This window comes from Phallusia mammillata, chromosome 1 (genome assembly GCF_965637545.1).
Source record: "Phallusia mammillata chromosome 1, kaPhaMamm4.hap1.1, whole genome shotgun sequence".
NCBI classification, from domain to species: domain Eukaryota; kingdom Metazoa; phylum Chordata; class Ascidiacea; order Phlebobranchia; family Ascidiidae; genus Phallusia; species Phallusia mammillata.
This window is the reverse complement of record NC_137252.1, coordinates 6,983,074-7,001,271: the sequence shown is the minus strand read 5'-3', so window position 1 is coordinate 7,001,271 and position 18,198 is coordinate 6,983,074. Positions and strand designations below refer to the sequence as shown.

Genomic DNA, 18,198 nt, shown 5'->3' with positions numbered 1-18,198 from the left:
GTGTAGCAACTAATTCCAATGTGTTGCCGAATCATGTCATGAATTTCCTGTTTTAATTAGGATGAAGATGTGACTTTGTGATCTGGTGTTTACGTGGTTTAACCGTATGTTTTGTCCTGTCCTGTGATTAGTCGTTGTCTTTGTGCAGGAATTAAGCGAAAGCCACTCGCAAGAGCACATGTGTAAACTACAACTAAAAGCTTTTATCGGTAGATGATACAAAATTCCACTCGTTAATTTCATCTCTTTGGTTGTAATCTTTTGGCTTTTTCTTCTTTTCTAACTGACTACCCCACATTTGCGTGTCGCAATCTTTTGTCGAATAGCAACAAACAAACGACCGAAGTGCAATTAAAGATACCTGTGTGCAGATCCCAGGACTCCAAAGTTCAGAAGCTTGGGTGATTACAATGGTGTTTAATTCGTGGTAAAGCGGTTATAACCTTGAGACTTGTTATCATACAACACAAACCTCACTCACAGCACTAGGAAATTATTGTTTCATTGTTGTGTAAAATTTACTTTCATGTTTTAAAAGTTTACGCTAAAATATTATTGTTACGCATCAATGATTTTCGATCTGGAATTGGCACATGTGAGTTTTTGTAAACAACGTACTCACATTTAGCAGTATAATAAAGATGACTGAAGAGGAGGAAAGGCTTACTGTCCCTGAAGGTTGGAAAGAACCAGTGTTCAGCAAAGAGGACAACAAATATGGAATGCTAGATGAAAGTTCTTTTGCGACACTATTTCCGAAATACAGGGAAAAATATTTGCGAGAATGTTGGCCGTTGGTGAAAAACTTTCTCAAGGACTACGTAAGTTTGTAAATAAGCTAATAATATTATTGATTATCAAAATAACAGAATTTTACCTCTTTGAATTCCACAAAAAGTGGTACGGTGTAAGTTTTACATGTTGTACAGCATGTTGTACTGTAACAGCAGCAAGTGTTTTTTTCCCAGAATATTGAAGCAGATTTAGATTTGATTGAGGGGTCAATGACGGTCAAAACAACGAGAAAAACTTGGGATCCCTATTCCATATTGAATGCAAGAGACCTTATTAAACTTCTGGCCAGAAGTGTACCTTATGAACAGGTAATTTATTGTCATGATGCACTTAATACCCTATTGACTTTTCTATTGAACATCAGCCAATTTGTTGTTATTCTGTTGAAATTGTCCACCTTAATGTTGCACTGATACTGTTTTTATTACTCATACAAACTCATTTTTATTTGCTCTATTTTTTAAAGGCCATCCGTATATTCGATGACAACACTGCTTGTGATATTATAAAAGTGGGAAGTTTAGTTCGGAATAAGGAGAGATTTGTAAAGCGGCGACAAAGGCTGATCGGTCCAAATGGGGCAACATTAAAGGCTTTGGAACTTTTGACTGGCTGTTATATTTTTGTACAGGGAAACACTGTTACGGCAGTCGGCACACACAGAGGACTTAAAGATGTGAGAACAAATTTACCAGACATCTCATTTATAAATCTTGTTGATATGAAAAACTATAATATAGATTGCAGGTAGTAATTATCAGACAACAAACTGTTTAGGTTCGAAGAGTTGTCACCGACACCATGAAAAACATTCATCCTGTTTACAATATCAAATCATTGATGATAAAGCGTGAGCTTGCGAAAAACCCCGAACTGAAAAACGAATCATGGGACAGGTAATAAATGTACATATAAAAGCATCCAGCCAATACTTGATAAGCTGCAGACAGTGCACACAGTTTATGACCACAAGGTTTCATCAAGACAGCTGGTGACAAGTGATTGGCCATGTGAGCTAATGTAGCCCCTTATGTTACTCCAGTTTGTTGGGAGCAGTATGCTGAAAAGCCATGCCTCACCAACCTGTTCGATGCCACAACAGGGCATGGTCGATCACTCATCACCTGCTGAACTGATGAGACCTTGTGGGTTGAAACAGTGTGCACTGTCTGCAGCTTAAGAAATGTGTTATATGGTAAACTTAAATGACTCTTGTTGACTAGAGGTGTTTTTGTCAACAGATTTCTTCCCAAGTTTAAACGAAAGAATGCCAAAAAGAAGAAATCAAAAACAATGAAAGAGAAAAAAGAATACACACCCTTCCCTCCACCACAACCTGAATCAAAGGTAAAAACTATTTGTTTTATTCATTTGCAAAATGTAACACCTGAATTTTTTACACATCAATATTTTATAGATTTTGTACCTGTTTCAAAAATTTGTATAACTATGTATAATACCCTATTTTAGTGCAAGTTGCCTATCATACATGTTTTTTCCGGCTGTAAAGATCATACATGAACAAATTAACTGTTTCAGATGGACAAAGAAATAGCAAGTGGAGAATATTTCCTAAAAGAAGAGGAGAGAAAAAGAAAAAAGAGAGAAGAGAAAAAGGCAAAACAGGTTTGTCACTTTGATTTAACTCGCTTCTAGATTTTTTTTGAAACCAAACATAGCTGTACCTCTGAATATATTTAGAGCTATTTTCTGCCTTTTTATGTGCCCACAATAGTTATATATTTGTTGTTGTCCAAGGTTGAAAATGAATCAAAGCGCAAACAGAAACGTGAAAAATCCCTTGTTCCTCCGCAAGAATCAAAACCTGCTGCAGCAATTGTAAAAAGAAAACCACAAGAAGTTGACGTCCAGCGATTAAAACAAAAAGTTAAACATGCAAAGGTTAGTTAAATAGATTGGGAAACATTTTTCTAAGCAGCGTACACAGGTCGTTTAAAGATACATATCACACCATTTACTGTGCTGCTGTGTACTGTTTCAACTACTTATGATTTTTACCAATCCTAATTGGTTATTTCTTACATATGTGCCAATCTCTAGTACACTCTACAATGTCACATAAGAACCCATGTTTTTGAGCATAGTTTACACATGTAACTAAGTTTGACTTTGAAGTTAACTTGCGTAATTTGTCTCTACTCAATAGGTTGTTTTTTAATCTTTATTTGTGCTATTTCAGAAATTAAAGATGGGTTCAGCCAACACAAAGAAACATTCATAAAAGACTGTTTGCATTTATTTCCCTATTTAACGGGATTTAAGAAAAGTGAACAACCAATTGGGAATTACTTCATGTGCATGCTGTAAAATGTATTTGTGTTTTGTTGTTAAAAATAAATTTAAACAACATCACTACAAAAAATCTTGATAAGTTTTTTTTGTGGGTGTAAAGCAGGGGTTCCCAACCTTTTTACGATCTCGTACCACTTGGACACCCTGCACTGCCACGCTTACCACTTCTTGCAGAACAATTAATTTTATCGAAATATATTTTATTCAGAAGAAGAATATTGGCCTACTAAAATAACACTAAAGCACCACAACTAAATTTAACGAGATTTTGTGTTTGTTTACTGTCCACCTATTGGTCGATGCGCGGTGTTAATTTGCTAACAGTGCATCGAAAGTCATTTCCGGGTGAACCCAGTTTTTGTGGAAAAAAAAAACCGAAGCTACTCGTGTACCACCCGAAAAACCTCCGCGTACCACAGGTTGGGAACCCCTGGTGTAAAGGGTACAATTTAGCAGGTGTTTGTATGCTTAGGCAATTACATTAAAACAACAAAAGGTTTAGTTGACCATAACATGTGCTTAATTTTGAACAAGCTTTCTAAACTGCCAATCGAAACAGATCCATATTCATTAAATGACACAAGATGTTTTGATTTAATAAAATAATAACTGGCAGATTTCTTGCTGCCCTGGTTTGCATGCACTTTAAAACTGTTTTAAATGTTCAAAAATTAGCTGTTTTAGTTGAAAATGTATTTTTATTTCAAAACACTGACTGTCTAAATTACATTGGCATGCCTAACTTGTTAGTCCTAACGTAGCGTCTAAATTACATCTAAAAGGCAAGGTTAAATCTAGGGACTGGCAAACAAATTTCATACATATTCAGTCTTAAAATCTAATTTTGTTGCAAAAAAACAGGTCATGTGTTTATATATCTTGAACGTTTGTATTTGGAACAAATCATATCTAGGACAGGAAAAAAACTTAAAGGAGTTGAACTTATACAAGCAAATGCTGGATTTTCTTTGGTTCTGCTTTTTCTTCAACAGCCTGTAACACAAATAAGGCATTTTAAACAACCAAAATCGATTACAAAGTGAGTAAGGGAGATTCCATTATATTCAACAGAATTTTACTAAATGATTGTAACACTATCTGACTCTAAATAATAATGCACTCCTGTTGGTCTCGCTAAGGCACTCAGGGATCACAGTTTTTGAATGACGCTACGTTAGGACTTGCAACCTGTGTGGTCTTACATGATATTTTTAGTGTTATGCAACCCGCTATAAAAATTTTGGTGACCCCTGATTTACTATGTAGTATGGTAGGGAGGAATGAAGATGGAAATTTGTCGAAAAAATTTGGAAACCAATGCACTTGTGTACCCAATGTACTTCTGGTTGTGGCACTAATACACTGAAACAGATTGTGGCACTAATACACAACGACAGACACAAACAGAATGGCTACGATGTCTTGGTTGCAGATGGTGGCAAAAAAGAAAAAACTAACTGTTATTTGCATCTTACCCGAGGAATTTTGCCTGGGATCATCTGATATGACCTAACATTGCATCCAACAAAATCAAATATCTTTTCCTCAGTTTCAGCTGGAACTATCCCGAGCTCACGGAGTCCAGGCAAACCTTGGATTTGATCAGTCAAATGTAACTAAAATAGGAATACAGACAAAATTACAAGTATTAAATCTTTGGCAGTAATATATGTTACTTAAAAAATATAACCAATTATCCATTTCATTTTAAAATTGTTTCATGAGTTATCGCTGAAATGTTATTAGTGAAGCATGTCGCTTTTTATGTATATTTGTGCTGTAACTTTACTCGTTAAAATTGTTTCACCTTTAGGTAATTCAATGAAGTGATGTCTTCCGTATTTACAAGCGTAGTTTAAAAAATTCGGAATTTCACAAAAAATGTTTACAATTTCATGGGGACAAGTTAAAATACCTGTTTAAAATGATCAAAAGTCATCCACATTGCCTTTTTTCCTCCTTGCCGCATCAAAAAGTCCAAGAATCTTGGAATAAACGGGGTTGGCATAGATTGTCGCCAGAAATAAAGCTCCAACAATTTGTGGACAGCCTGGAACAATTTTGGTGAATCAGTAAAAAATGTTGGGCTAAAACATTTGGTGACAAATATAAACATGTAATTTTATTGAACACTCAACAAAATGGGATGCATCTAAAATATACAGGATCACTTGGTGCATTATTAACACCGCTTGGCGCACTGTTATAACATTTGGTGCACCTGCACCTTAAGATGCACCAAGTGGTCCTTTATATTTTAGATGCACAAAATGTTACTTAATTCTCCAAGTTCAGATCAAGTGTAAGTGAATCATAATCAATTTGAGCCGACACAAGCAAAATTTCATGTAGGAATCAAAATTTATTAAAGAAATAAAAAAAATAAAAAATTTGGCTTTACATGAAAGTATGCTTGTGTCAACTTCAAATCAATTCACATCGCATGTTGGTCATCATAACTTGAATTGCCTAGAAGGAAACCATGAAATAATACCCCCTATGAAAACTGACCTCTTGCAAAATGGTGGCTTTGCTTCTATCCAATGGACCGATTGTGTCATATAAGTAAGACTTTGTATTTGCACACTTGAAAAGAAACTCAATAAAGTCTGACAAAACATAGCGACCCTCACTGCAAAATAAAAATTGAAACAACTGAGTCAACAGCTCAGTATTCTTTACCAATGTACACAAGAAAATGGCACTTCAAATTTTTAGGCAATTCTGTCTTTAACTTTAAACAGTAGGATGGGCAAGCCATAGCATTAAAATTTTATATTCATGCCCTGCTAAAATACGAAATCAGTGTTTGAAAGGGTATCCAAGAACAAAATGCCTTAAAATGAAAGAAAAATGTGTGACTTCTGGGGCCTGTGCAGCTTATTACTCTGCTGGGGATGTAAGGGATCTTGAAAACTACAAAACTAGACTTTATATTGAAAAGTTTTGTGATATTATAATACACCAAGCATTAATGTAAAATGCAATCAGGTTTAACTGCGTGAAAAGTGTGGTAAAGTGACAATGCAGCTGACCAGAATCAACTGTATTAAAAAAATTACAAAACTGACCCAACAAACTCAAAAGTATGTCCTGGAGCATCTGGATGCCTCAATATTCTTGTGATGCCTTCAGCCACATCACTTACAAATACTGGTTGAATGACCGTTGATCTGCCAGCATCATACATTAATGGAAAAGCGCCGAGTTTTGACAGAGATGTGTTCATTCCTGTGTTACAATTGAAAATATAGCAAATGTTGATTAATTGGGCCCAAAAAAGTGTCCGGATTAGGTGTTTGAGACTGCATTACACACCATTTGTACCTAAAGTTTTGTTCAAATTAGGCGAAAATCCAAATGGTTTACCTGAGGTATATTGTATAATGTATACATTTAAAATTTAATTGGCTGTAAGGTATAGCTTTGGTAAGAATATGACACAAGTCTTTTAATAATTTTTAAAACAAATGAACTGGACTAAGCACACCAAAAACTCTTTCAATAAAAACTGTTTAGAAAAACAATAAAAAAGCTAGGTTACACAAAACAGAAATAGACTCTTACTTTTATGAAGATAAAGGAAGGTAAAGTAATCACCATGGCCGTAAACATTTGAAGATCTTACAATAGTTGTTTCTGGGTAAATTTCCCGCATGGCATTTTCGGCGTCATACTAAATACATTGAATTACAATCACAAACCATTTTTCAGATAATCAACATTTAGATGGCATTAGTTAATTGGATATTAGATGTCACATAAAAATCAATGAACAGAATTGTCTGTAAAATCATACAACTGTTTCAAAATTTGCTTTTAATAAAAAAAAAAATCGCTGATAAAATAGTCATACTGGGTATAAAAAAAAACCTACGTTTTGTCGTAGTAGACAGGACATATCTCTTCCCATTTCTTGTGTGCAGTTGAGATGAGTCAAATGGACCAATCTTGTACCATCACCTTTTTCAGCAACAAGACGTGCCAAGCGTTTCGGCCAATCAAGATTAACTTCGTCCATGGTGTAAAAACTAAATTTTAAGTCAAATGCACTTTAGAACTACAAAGGTGGTTTCCTATATATATATTTCCAACTTAGGTTACAGGAATTTGGATCGTTTATCACATAAATCTTCTCTACCGGGTAACAACATGTTAAAAATATATACTCCCTAAAAAAAATTTATTAAGACATAACAAATGCAAGCTATTACTGCCAGGCATAATATCAAGTTTATAAAGCTCTTGCCTTTTAAATGTTGCCATTTGCCAGAAGAGCTCTATAAAGACATGACAAATATAGCAAGTCCTATTCTTTAATGTTGTAAAAAACACCTACTTGAATGGTTCCCTTGCTCCAATTAGATTCACAACACAATTTGAATGTTCAATAAGTTCACGAATTTCATCATCAGTTTGGTTGATAGTAAAGTTCTCCTGCAAACAAGCAAATAGAATGTCATGAAATCAGCAACGCATATCCACAATGTTAAGAGCGTAGTGCAACCCATTAGGTCTGCAAAGCTATTTTTGCAACCTTCTTTCTTCGAGTTTTGAATTTTGATATAAAATATACCCGAAATTGAAACTGTCCGAGATCAGCCATGAGGCGAAGACGCTGGACTCGTTCAAAAGTTCCTCGATATGGAAGCATTACTGCAGAGCCAACAGCACCTGAACAAAAATTACATATATAGACTAATCATGTTAATGACAAGTAAGTCTATCAGTACGGTTTACTGAATCTCAAACCAATGCATATCATTCGTTAAGAACATAAGTTTGCTATATGCAATTGTTTCATCCAAAAAATTGTTTAATCCGGATGGTTTTCGAGTTTTTCTATATTATTTACCAAATTGCGGAATACAAAGAGCGCAGTTAATTTTTCAACTGAATTTTGTATTTTACGTAAAGTTTGTACGGTAAAGCGTTTTCAAAAATATTAAATGATACAATGTTGTTATTGAGTCAAAGACAGTGCCACAAATGCTTGTCTGCAGATGACCTATAGTGAATTACCAGTGTATTGTAAATGTCTTTACAACTTTATTTCAAACAAACTTGCAAAATTAGACGCCCCCAAACATTTTTACTGCCTTCAATGAGCTTCATAACAACTAATTTTGGCTAAAGAACAGCAAATTATGAACTCTGTTGACAATTTGTACTGTGGACACAAATTAATTGGGACAAATGCTTGGTAAATTGCACTCCAGATTAACTGGTTTTGTCTGTATGTCTGTCTAACAAAGGCAAGTTTTTGTTGACAATTTAAACACTCATAATATTCTAGTCAGGTACTTAACTTTAAAAAGCAAGTTTTATTAGGAAATAAAACAAACTTACCAAGGTGGTTTGTAACGGCACGACCAACAAAGCCATATCCACCGAACACTGTGGCTGAAACTCCACTAAATGATGATCGGCCTCCACGACCTTGTGGTAACTCTGAAGAATGCATCTTTCGACATTGCTTTACAGCAAATTTGTTGCTTGGCAGCAAAACAACTTGAGTGCTGCGTAATGCAGAAAACGACATATCTCCTATAAATAACCAAATAAAGTTGTTAATGTAGAAACCACTATGCCATGAAACAATCTTCAGGTTCAGGATTTAACCTTGTAGGTTTCAAGTTTCTATAACTACAGTAAGTGAATATAAATAGTTTAAAAAAACAACATGAAATAAAATGTACTTACTGGATATGCAGTGCGTCCTGCCTACAATTATACCCCTCATTTTTGTGTGTATTCTTTCAACAACAAAATTATTAACACCCAATGAGGTATACGTTTACATATTTATAAAAACTCACTGACCACTCGCCGACAAAGTTGTTCAGATTGTTTGCTGCTGCAAAACATTTGATCCGATCCGATGATCGAAACGTTTCAATCATCTCACTAAATTAAATAATATTTAAGAATAAATGACTTTTAGCAGATTTTTCGTACTAAACCTTTTAACGAAAAGTGTTCAAGAAAACAATTTGTATTTCGAAACAGTATTTTCGGATGTGTTAGACAGAAATGTATATGTCCAAATTAGTGTAAAAAACGAAATATCTTGTAGTAAACTGTTTTTGTAAATATCCATTTCGGCCTTTAAACTTTTTATTTTATAACTTTATACATCCAAGAGAAGAAACAAATATATCTGATCCTGATGAAGACAAACATGAACTGTTGTGAGCATAATACACCATTGTAAAATCGAATGGTAACCGGTCCTTTTCTCGTCGGCTCTCGCGTGGTAGAGTTGAATTTTTGACAATTCCATCATGGCCAGCGTAAAAACGCCATCTGTTCAAGTCTACGGACGAAAGGTGGGGCAATTATACTATCCTAAATACGACATTAGTCTAAGTTATCCATAGCCAAGTTTAACACCCGAGGAAACCAGTAGTTTGGCCGACTGATAGGGCATTTTTTGTTGCACTTCATTATGTTAAAATTTTATATTATACTATTGCAAATCATTGAATTGGCTATTAAGTCAGTTTAAATTCACTGGCACTGCTTCTTGTGTTGTAATGCTAAGGAATGTTGTACCTAAAAAAAGTCCGCTAGTTTTTATGCAGTGAAAGTTTCTGCTAGTTTGTCCTATGAGATAAATGTTTTGTTTTATTGTTAATTTGGGTCTTTGTTTTATTTATAAATAGTTTTTTATAATTTCAATTATTTGCTTTTAGAAAACTGCCACAGCAGTCGCACATTGCAAGCGTGGCAATGGATTAATAAAAGTCAACGGTCGACCAATTGAGGTTGTTGAACCAGAAACTCTTCGATACAAGGTAAGTTTCAAAGCAGTGAAATTATTTAGGTTAAACTACAATTTGGATTAACCACTTTCGATTAGTTAAAGCCTTACCACATTACAAATCATTTGTACCTAAAGTTTTGTAAGAATTCGGTGAAGATCTGGATTAACCTCTTCCAGTTTAACAGAGGTTTACTATATAATTATTTCAGATCCAGGAACCAGTCCTTCTGCTTGGCAAACCTCGATTTGAGGGAGTCGATATCAGGATTCGTGTTAAGGGTGGTGGAAGAGTTGCCCAAGTTTATGGTAAATTGATGTTGTTTTGCTGTTATATCTTCACTAAATGTTTATGTGTCACTTTTTATTGAAAGTGGGTTGAGTTTATTTCGCTTGGTGAAAGAAAACATAGCAACAATGTCACTAAAAACAATCAAGCCGGAAATAGCTGGCCAACATTGAATCGTTATCAAGCGCAAAACAATGAAGGGCACAATTGGTGGATGATGAACAGGCCGCAGCTACACTGTATTATAATGTGTTATTTGACTAGGGCTCGCAAGAAAGTGAGGTTGGCGTAGTGTTGGTAAATATGACTGAGGAGGGAAAGTTGTTAGGACCAGTCAAGGGGGCACTATAAACTAACCACCCGTGTTAGAAAAAGAGGGTGGGCTTGGGCAGGGAAACAAACCACATGGCAGAACCAATCTGACTAATTGACAAGAGGACCCTAGAATGTTGGTTTGGTTATTACAATTCCTTAAATTGTTTGGTATTTGTTTTCAAAATTATTGTACAAGCCAAAATTTGCTTTTCTATGACATGTTTGTTTGGGACAAAAAGCAAAAACAAATATTGACAATATGAGTATCATTAAGTTTTTTTATGAATGTGACTTAAAAAATTAATTTCATTCGCATAATGATATAAATTATTTTTACAGCAATTCGACAAGCCCTAGCAAAGTCCCTTGTTGCCTACTACCAGAAATGTAAGTAAGGTTTTTTTTGCCTTTATTTAAATGTGTTTGAGCACACCCACATTGTAAAGATAAGGGTGGAAATACACCATCCATCTCATAACGCATATATATACATCAAAAGGAACAAGGCATTTGTGAATTTGCAGTAAACTGTAATGAAGGATGGGCAATTTAAAACAGCAAATTTTGGATTTGAATCCTAAACCATACAAATTAAAAAAAAAAAACATAAACTCAAGTTTAACAAAAATGTAGTAGCTTTCACAGTAACCAATATTTACAAACATACCGCTCACTATGCCAACAAATATATTTCTGGACATAGAAAAAGCTATGAACTTGGCTATTGAGTATTTTAAAGCACTTTGGTCTGTTTTGTTTTAGTGCCCAAAAAATATCAGAACCGTGTAAAAATGAAAAGGCCAACTTGTACATTTTTAAACAAGCACCTTGAGATAGTCACAATATAAACAAATTGTCCTTTGTTGAAGGTTTACGTCAGCAAACAGACACTAATAAATTAAATATAGTTGTTGAAGACCTGCTTTATCATTATACATAAAATAAAGATTTTTACCTTCATTAACCACTTCAACTTGTGCATAGTTGTGGATGAGGCATCTAAAAAGGAGATCAAAGACACCTTGATCCAGTACGACAGAACCTTGTTGGTTGCCGATCCACGTCGCAAAGAATCCAAGAAGTTTGGAGGTCCAGGGGCCAGAGCACGTTACCAGAAATCTTACCGTTAAAATGGTGTTTGTGGTTTTGCTTCCAATGTTCCCAACATAAAACAAAACAAAATTGGTCTGGTTTGCAGAAAAAGTTTATCTTAGTGAGGTGTGACTTTGTCAAAGAGGTTTTGATTTGCAAAGCCTTACAGAATAGTGCAATTAAGGCAATGTTGAACTTTATTGTATGTATACGTTGATCTTGGGATACACTACACAACGAATAAGTTTCACTCTAACCAACAACGTAACACACCTAATCTTAAAGCTATTGCTTGGCCTGTATCTGAAATAAAAGTTCAGTAAGATGGTGATCGTTAGTGCAACTTGATGTCTATCATGCATCAAACAGGTTTATTTGAAAAAAGCATTTGCTTATGTACATTAACAGCACAATACCACAAATTGAAGGATTTCAAATTCAAAGATAAAAAGAGCATGGAGAGAAATAAAAAAGTAGAAATAGCCATTGTAAGTGCCTGCAGAAACCTGTTTGGTTTAGTGTTTCACATATGTTTCTGTTCAACTTGGTGCAATAGTCTGTAAACAAAATGAATCACATGCACTGCTAGTGTTGTGTGAATTGAACTAAAAAACATGAATACAAAAAAGGTTACCATTGATCAAGGCTATAAAAAACAAGCACCAAATAATCCATTGTACTAAAAGGCACCTAAAATCACGATAAATAGGAAATGGTATAATACACTTTGTGCACATTAAACTGTTCTGTTCAGGCCATTTACGTTGTTCTTCGTTGAAAACGACAAATGACAAAAATGTACTTGGAAGCATATTTGTTTCAATTTACTGTAAAAGTGCAGAAAATACAACCAACACATCACACAATGACATCAACGGCAGAGAAATCACATTAAAAGCCACTCTGCATGTTGGCAAAATAAAAAGTAAAAATTGCTGTTAAAATGAACTTTTCTTTAACAAAACTAAAATAAGGGAAGTGCTAATTTAGGCAGTTTGCAAACATTCATGCTCCATTTTTATGGTAGCACGCATTGATAAAAGTTGCAACAAAGCATATAGGAGTAAGGAAATGCAAATGATTACCACATTACATCACAGAAAAACGAAAACAAATGAGTCCTTGCAATGGACCAAAAATAATAGACATAATGAAGAGAATACAGATTGTCATAGAAAGCTATAATTGCAGATGGTTTTTGCCTGTTATATTCACTGGGTTATGGTAAACACTGTAGTGGAGATACATTTTATCCGTAAAGCCCTTTAGCAGATAACCAATAGCCAACTATGTTGTGTTACACTGTAGTACTTAAAGAGTATTTCCATACAAAATGCTACATATTTTGCATTGTTATTTGGATTTTGGGTTCTTATTTGGATTATTTGATGTACCACAGTAGAAATACTTCTTAAATTATAGTCCGCTGCAACACATTTTGAGACAGTTTGATAAGTTTAGTCTTTTTGTAAAACAAAATGTGTTTCTGATTACTTATAACATTTTATGTTATTTTGGGTTTATTACAAAAAATAGCTGTTTACAAACGAGTTAGTGCTATTTTATGTCAAACAGTTAAAAGTAACTTGAATGATATTTCTGATGTGCAACTTTTAAAAAGTGCATTTGTGAAACATGGCCCCCATTAAAGAAACAGAAATAAAATTCTTAACCGCATGGGATGCTCCGCAATTAAATTGCTTTTTAATCATGTCAAATAAAATCAATTTGCCTAAAAGTGCTCCCATATACCCTTGGGCCAAACATTTGAAAAGCACATCGAAAATTCATATACTATGAATCATTTTCAGCAATTATGTCTCTAACTTCAGAAGCACAATCAGAGAGGTGATTTTTTTCCATGTGTTTCAGAATGTTTTTCGAGTCCAATTTTTGACCACATGGGGATCTTTCACATTTTTCAAACACACGGAAGAACATGTCTCGGGCATCAGCGGCTTTACCTTAGCAACAAGAAAGAGACAACACATAAAACTCCTAAAATTAATAAAAAGCTAATTTTGGTTCTTTCATTTTTAAGTTTGTCTTACAGGCTTTGTATTAAATCTCACGTACCTTCTAAATACATTTAAATTAGGGATAAAATCCAAATAATGACAAGTAAAATTATGTTGAACATGTAAGAATGACATGAGAATGGCATACCGATCCAAAACTTACTTTTTGCTTCATCAATATCATCTGTACTTGCACCAAATGTCCGAAGAAAAAAGGTCGCATCTGCTTGGGTCAACATTTTTGCAAGGACAAGGGCAATCTGATCCACTGTGTACATACGATAAATGATTTGGGTTTAAAGTAAGTAAATACAACATCATATTTATAATAATACAATATGTTGCCTGTCAATGGTAGTTGCCAGTATTTGAACAAAAACATGAAGTAAATTCACTTTAGGTGACTTTAATCGAAATAACACAATGTAAATAGTCTAGCATTACATGTACTGCTTGTAAGTCACATACCATGAGCATGAGTCATACATTAAAAAGTATTTACTGAACAAACAAACAATGGGTTGGGGCATTCAGCGTTGCTACCACACAAAAAATGAATTTTTTTTAAACTGTATTCGTTCAGTCATGTTTAGTAGTTCTGAGCATAACAGAATGCAACTTAATATTAAATCAACCCTAAATCTACACAAAGCAAAATCTTACATAAATTCTTCTTCATTGTTTTCTTAGCTTTATTTCGCGATTGGGGTGCTGTTTTTGTGTTGGTATTAGGCCCACATTTTGGACACAACTTCGATAAATCATCCTCTATTGTATGTTGGTCTCGATGCTGCAGCATTGATGTACTTGTGGGTTCATGCATTGGACCTGCACCAAGCAAATGTAAAGATGATGCACCATCAGTAGTAGTGCTTGTGCTTCTGACTTCTCCCAGTTGGGTTTGTTGTGGTGAGGATGGTCCATTTGGCATTCCTGCTGTTTCAGAAGGCCCAGGCACATTATCACTCCCATTACTTGCTGAGGTCGCCACAGCATTTGAACTTGGTTGAGGATTGTTAATGTTTGCTGGTGTGGGACCAGGAGCATCAATTTCGGTTGTTGTATAATTAGAATTGCCCTGAAAAGCAGCAAACCTTTGGATGAAATGACAATCATACAAGACTTTATGACTTTCAAACGTTGTTTTTTGGGCTACCCTAAAATACGCAATCTACCCAATCAACGCAAACTACGCAATCTATACGCAATCTACTAAAAAAACTAACTGACATGTTGGCGGTTAGTGCTATTAAGGTCTGGGTGAGGGAATATAATAATAATAACTATATAATTAAATCTCAGATACCTTTTGAGCCTAATTTTCTTTCAAGTGTTAACATGCGGTACCATACGGTGTTTAGTACCACTCTCAACACATATGTGAATAATAAGCCCAAACTCGGCATCTAAAACTAAATTATAGTGTTATTTTTATTATAAACCCTCACCCAGAGCCTAAAAGCCCTAACCGTCAACATTTTTAAAAATTGCACACGTTTTATAAGTATATTGCGTAGTTTGCGCAGATTGCATATTTTAGAGGAGCCTGTTTTTTTTAGCTGATGAAATTCAGACTTTTACTAAAAAAATCATGGATAATAATTTACAATGCCTCCAAACGGGCTAAACTCTACTGTACTTCAAACACAGGTAAGTAACAACTACTTATCTGCTCAAAAGCTTTAAGGTTGATAAGCATAATTTAAATCACGTCGCTACAAAATTGGTTTGAATATTTTTTTAAAAGCAGTCTTTATTAAACTGACATTGGAGTTTGAAGAACTTTCTAATGGACAGTTGTTGTCTCCAGAAGGAGCAGTTCTTCTAAAAATAAAACAGAAGTTGAAAAAAAGTGTTTTTACATAACTCTTGGTTAAACAATGTGCTGTTTAGCAATAATGTGGCCATTGAGAGAAGTTCACTTAAGCCAAAAAAATTCTTTACTTGTAACTTCATAACATGTCATGTTTATTAAGTTATAACTAGAAAATGATTGCAAACATTATTCTGATGTTTTTAACTAAATTTTATTGTGCAAAATTTAGATCCGTGTTAGAGTTGCAAGAGTACTCTTCTCAGTAGAAACCTTGTGCATTACTTTGTGGATGCAATGGTATCACGATGCACATGTTTAAAATAAAATAAATTATCAAATATTTGTATGTTATATTTCACACACTGTTTGTTTTGGATATCTGTTTGGGATTATTGACCCTTTAGATTGATACATTTGACATGAAGCATTCATGTTTGTTAGATGACATTACACTAGAAACAATAGTCAGATAGAAATCAAACTTACCTAAACACATTTGTATCTACATTTTGGGCCACTCTTTTGTAGCACTTTTTATTCTTGTAATTCTGTAGAGCACACATACTACTTATTATGACAGTACACAATTGTACAAAACACTACACTAGTCAGGAAAGGCTGAGAAACCTCCAGGTTAGAAATAGGAATATACTGAATTTTGGCGCCAATGTTTGGCACTATTGGCCTTGTGTCATCAAAGTGTTGATAAACGGCACATTTGTAACTGTTTTTTTTAGCTTGGCACAACTGTGACTTGCCTAGCCACTGATTCATATCAATACAAATCGCTAAAAAGCTTCGATGCTTTGATAGGGCTTTGGTTAGCTCCATTTTTGCACAGTTATGCTCGTTTTTACGTTTTCTTTGTTACTTTGTTGTACAACCAACCAACATTCACTTTTTGAACTACCTTATAGTTTTTTGACGTTAAAAAGTACATGTTTGGGTCTTTTACTGGACACAAATATCAGCTTCAAATATCCGTTATCGACCTACTAAACTATCAATAATAAAGTATTGGCTTTAAAAACATTTTTAGAATAGTAGCGTAAAACAAACAACAACAGCTGTATTTGTAAACACAACATCAAATTTACCTTGCATATTATGTAGGCAACGAGTACTATTATGGCCAAGAGACATACACCCAAAATGATTACATCAGCGGGATAGGGGATTCCTGCATGTAATACTGATGTTAAATGGACATCAAAGCATCTAATGCATGTTTTTATGGTTAACAAACAAACAAAATTATTAAGTTATCAGCATTTACATGAAGGTGTGTACAACTGCCCCTAACATTTTTAGTTTTTTTTATTGGGACCAGTATCAATCAATCATTTTAAAAAGCTTAAGAAGTCTTACCTTTTGTTTGATAAGCGGGTAAACTTTTCCAAATTGAGTTCGGATAGCATCTGGAAATAAATGGAAATTTTGTTAGAACTTCACCACATTGTTATTAAACATTCTTTACTACACAAACAAAACATGTATATACTGTATTCACCACAACATTAATAATTTTACTTGACAATAAACTTACTTAGCTGGAGTGCTTCTGTTTCCTGGCATTCTAAAGAAATCAGGTTGACATGAAGTTATTGATTTGTTGCACTGGTTTTGCAAATGAAATCCATGTTCAACATATGTCTGCATCTCAACATCATTTTTATCAAAAATACACAAGGCACACTGAGTCGTATCTGGATTGTCAGACCTAAATCATTGGTAAATATTATCACATAGAAAAAGTCATAGCTACTAACAACTAACTTTGCGAGTTTTCATATACTGAAAAAATAAAAAGTATATACATGTAGTTAAATCCTAATTCAAACAGTAGTTAAATTGTTTAAAGAAATATATTGATTTATATATAGGTTAAGATTTAGTTTGGTAAGAGTTTAAAAAAAAGTTTACATGACAAGCATTTACGAATACACGAAGCTCAAGAACACTTACTGGCAAAATTGATCAACAAATTCTCCCTGGTTGCAAGCACAGCACCATATATTCCCATGAGGTAAAAGCACACGTCCATTTACATCTGGTACTGTATGTGTGCAAAGTTTTGCCACAGTTTGTGGAATCTAAATAAATGTAAGTTTCAATGCTTTTTCTTTTTTAAGTACCTTAACATGATAAGATTTTAATCATCTTGAAATTTTTAACATTCTTAATCATAACTTTTTTTTAACTTGGTCACTTTTACTTTTAATATAAAAAAAGTACTTACTTGTGAAGAAAATAATAGCAAGATGTCACTCATCATATAATAGAGACAAAACTTATAAAACAAGGAAACAGAAGACTTTAAGTTCAACATCTTAATGTTTGCAGTTACAAGTTTGTATAAAATGTAAGTTCAAGGAAATGAAATTATTAAAACAACACTGAAATGTAATAATCTGAAAAATAGTTTTGACCTGTTGTATTCAAAAGCATAAAAACATTGGTGAAGTTGCAAATAAAAAAAATAAAAAAAAATTGTCCGCACTGCAAAATTTCAATCTGTTTGCAAACTGCACTTAAGCAGCAAATTATGTCTAAAGTTTTGTTCACACTACACTGCACCGCATACGATATTGTACCATAAACCCATACATCAGTTCCTAAACCTGCAATGAAAACCTGCACCATTAAAGACATTATAATGTTAACTGGTAAAGCAACTAGTTTGCAGTCATAAATTCTAAGCAAACTTTAAATAAATCACAAACCAACAACCACAAAATAACCCACTCACTCCTTTAATAAACTATTCAAAAACACAATTGTTTAAATGGCAACAGGA

General features: G+C 34.1%; 4 protein-coding genes across 5 annotated transcripts; 2 read left to right on the top strand and 2 right to left on the bottom strand.

Annotated features, from left to right (window-relative positions):
• The first annotated feature begins 579 nt into the window (after positions 1 to 579).
• On the top strand, positions 580 to 3,178 carry LOC145234316 (KRR1 small subunit processome component homolog). Its single transcript, XM_080099059.1, has 8 exons — positions 580 to 821; positions 969 to 1,103; positions 1,262 to 1,471; positions 1,573 to 1,691; positions 2,037 to 2,142; positions 2,335 to 2,421; positions 2,554 to 2,697; positions 2,996 to 3,178. The coding sequence occupies exons 1-8, from the start codon at positions 642 to 644 to the stop codon at positions 3,035 to 3,037; spliced, it is 1,023 nt and encodes a 340-aa protein (XP_079955185.1). The 5' UTR covers positions 580 to 641; the 3' UTR covers positions 3,038 to 3,178.
• Positions 3,179 to 3,977: 799 nt separating this feature from the next.
• LOC145234301 (NADH dehydrogenase [ubiquinone] 1 alpha subcomplex subunit 9, mitochondrial-like) lies at positions 3,978 to 8,965 on the bottom strand. 2 transcript variants are annotated; one of them, XM_080099044.1, is made up of 11 exons: positions 8,812 to 8,965; positions 8,458 to 8,655; positions 7,685 to 7,782; positions 7,448 to 7,545; positions 6,986 to 7,139; positions 6,676 to 6,784; positions 6,180 to 6,339; positions 5,620 to 5,740; positions 5,024 to 5,158; positions 4,584 to 4,724; positions 3,978 to 4,101 (listed from the first exon to the last, which is right to left on the bottom strand). In XM_080099044.1, exons 1-11 carry the CDS (start codon positions 8,849 to 8,851, stop codon positions 4,051 to 4,053), a joined length of 1,305 nt encoding a protein of 434 aa, XP_079955170.1. In that variant the 5' UTR covers positions 8,852 to 8,965; the 3' UTR covers positions 3,978 to 4,050. The 2 variants fall into 2 exon arrangements, with proteins under 2 accessions (XP_079955170.1, XP_079955177.1); XM_080099051.1 differs by lacking the exon at positions 3,978 to 4,101 and having other exon boundaries at positions 4,569 to 4,724.
• A 362-nt stretch (positions 8,966 to 9,327) lies between these two features.
• On the top strand, positions 9,328 to 11,660 carry LOC145234342 (small ribosomal subunit protein uS9-like). The gene is made up of 5 exons (XM_080099082.1): positions 9,328 to 9,437; positions 9,804 to 9,905; positions 10,084 to 10,180; positions 10,815 to 10,862; positions 11,460 to 11,660. Exons 1-5 carry the CDS (start codon positions 9,393 to 9,395, stop codon positions 11,603 to 11,605), a joined length of 438 nt encoding a protein of 145 aa, XP_079955208.1. The 5' UTR covers positions 9,328 to 9,392; the 3' UTR covers positions 11,606 to 11,660.
• A 245-nt stretch (positions 11,661 to 11,905) lies between these two features.
• LOC145234334 (uncharacterized) lies at positions 11,906 to 17,845 on the bottom strand. Its single transcript, XM_080099073.1, has 10 exons — positions 17,641 to 17,845; positions 17,367 to 17,494; positions 16,948 to 17,121; positions 16,770 to 16,819; positions 16,499 to 16,581; positions 15,888 to 15,949; positions 15,352 to 15,409; positions 14,249 to 14,663; positions 13,749 to 13,853; positions 11,906 to 13,531 (listed from the first exon to the last, which is right to left on the bottom strand). Exons 1-10 carry the CDS (start codon positions 17,728 to 17,730, stop codon positions 13,362 to 13,364), a joined length of 1,335 nt encoding a protein of 444 aa, XP_079955199.1. The 5' UTR covers positions 17,731 to 17,845; the 3' UTR covers positions 11,906 to 13,361.
• Between the last annotated feature and the right edge of the window lie 353 nt (positions 17,846 to 18,198).

Bases quoted from the DNA above. Each gene is read 5' to 3' on its own strand.
- LOC145234316 (XM_080099059.1), top strand. From the start codon at position 642: ATGACTGAAGAGGAGGAAAGGCTTACTGTCCCTGAAGGTTGGAAAGAA. The intron at 1,104-1,261 runs GTAATTTATTGT...TATTTTTTAAAG, and splicing joins GAAGTGTACCTTATGAACAG to GCCATCCGTATATTCGATGA. The intron at 2,698-2,995 runs GTTAGTTAAATA...GTGCTATTTCAG, and splicing joins AAAAAGTTAAACATGCAAAG to AAATTAAAGATGGGTTCAGC.
- LOC145234301 (XM_080099044.1), bottom strand. From the start codon at position 8,851: ATGAGGGGTATAATTGTAGGCAGGACGCACTGCATATCCA. The intron at 6,785-6,985 runs GTAGGTTTTTTT...CAATGTATTTAG, and splicing joins CCTGTCTACTACGACAAAAC to TATGACGCCGAAAATGCCAT. The intron at 4,725-5,023 runs GTATTTTAACTT...TTCCTATTTTAG, and splicing joins CTTTTGATCATTTTAAACAG to TTACATTTGACTGATCAAAT.
- LOC145234342 (XM_080099082.1), top strand. From the start codon at position 9,393: ATGGCCAGCGTAAAAACGCCATCTGTTCAAGTCTACGGACGAAAG. The intron at 9,906-10,083 runs GTAAGTTTCAAA...TAATTATTTCAG, and splicing joins CAGAAACTCTTCGATACAAG to ATCCAGGAACCAGTCCTTCT. The intron at 10,181-10,814 runs GTAAATTGATGT...TTATTTTTACAG, and splicing joins AAGAGTTGCCCAAGTTTATG to CAATTCGACAAGCCCTAGCA.
- LOC145234334 (XM_080099073.1), bottom strand. From the start codon at position 17,730: ATGTTGAACTTAAAGTCTTCTGTTTCCTTGTTTTATAAGTTTTGTCTC. The intron at 16,582-16,769 runs GTAAGACTTCTT...TATTACATGCAG, and splicing joins ACCCGCTTATCAAACAAAAG to GAATCCCCTATCCCGCTGAT. The intron at 15,410-15,887 runs GTAAGTTTGATT...TTTTATTTTTAG, and splicing joins GTAGATACAAATGTGTTTAG to AAGAACTGCTCCTTCTGGAG.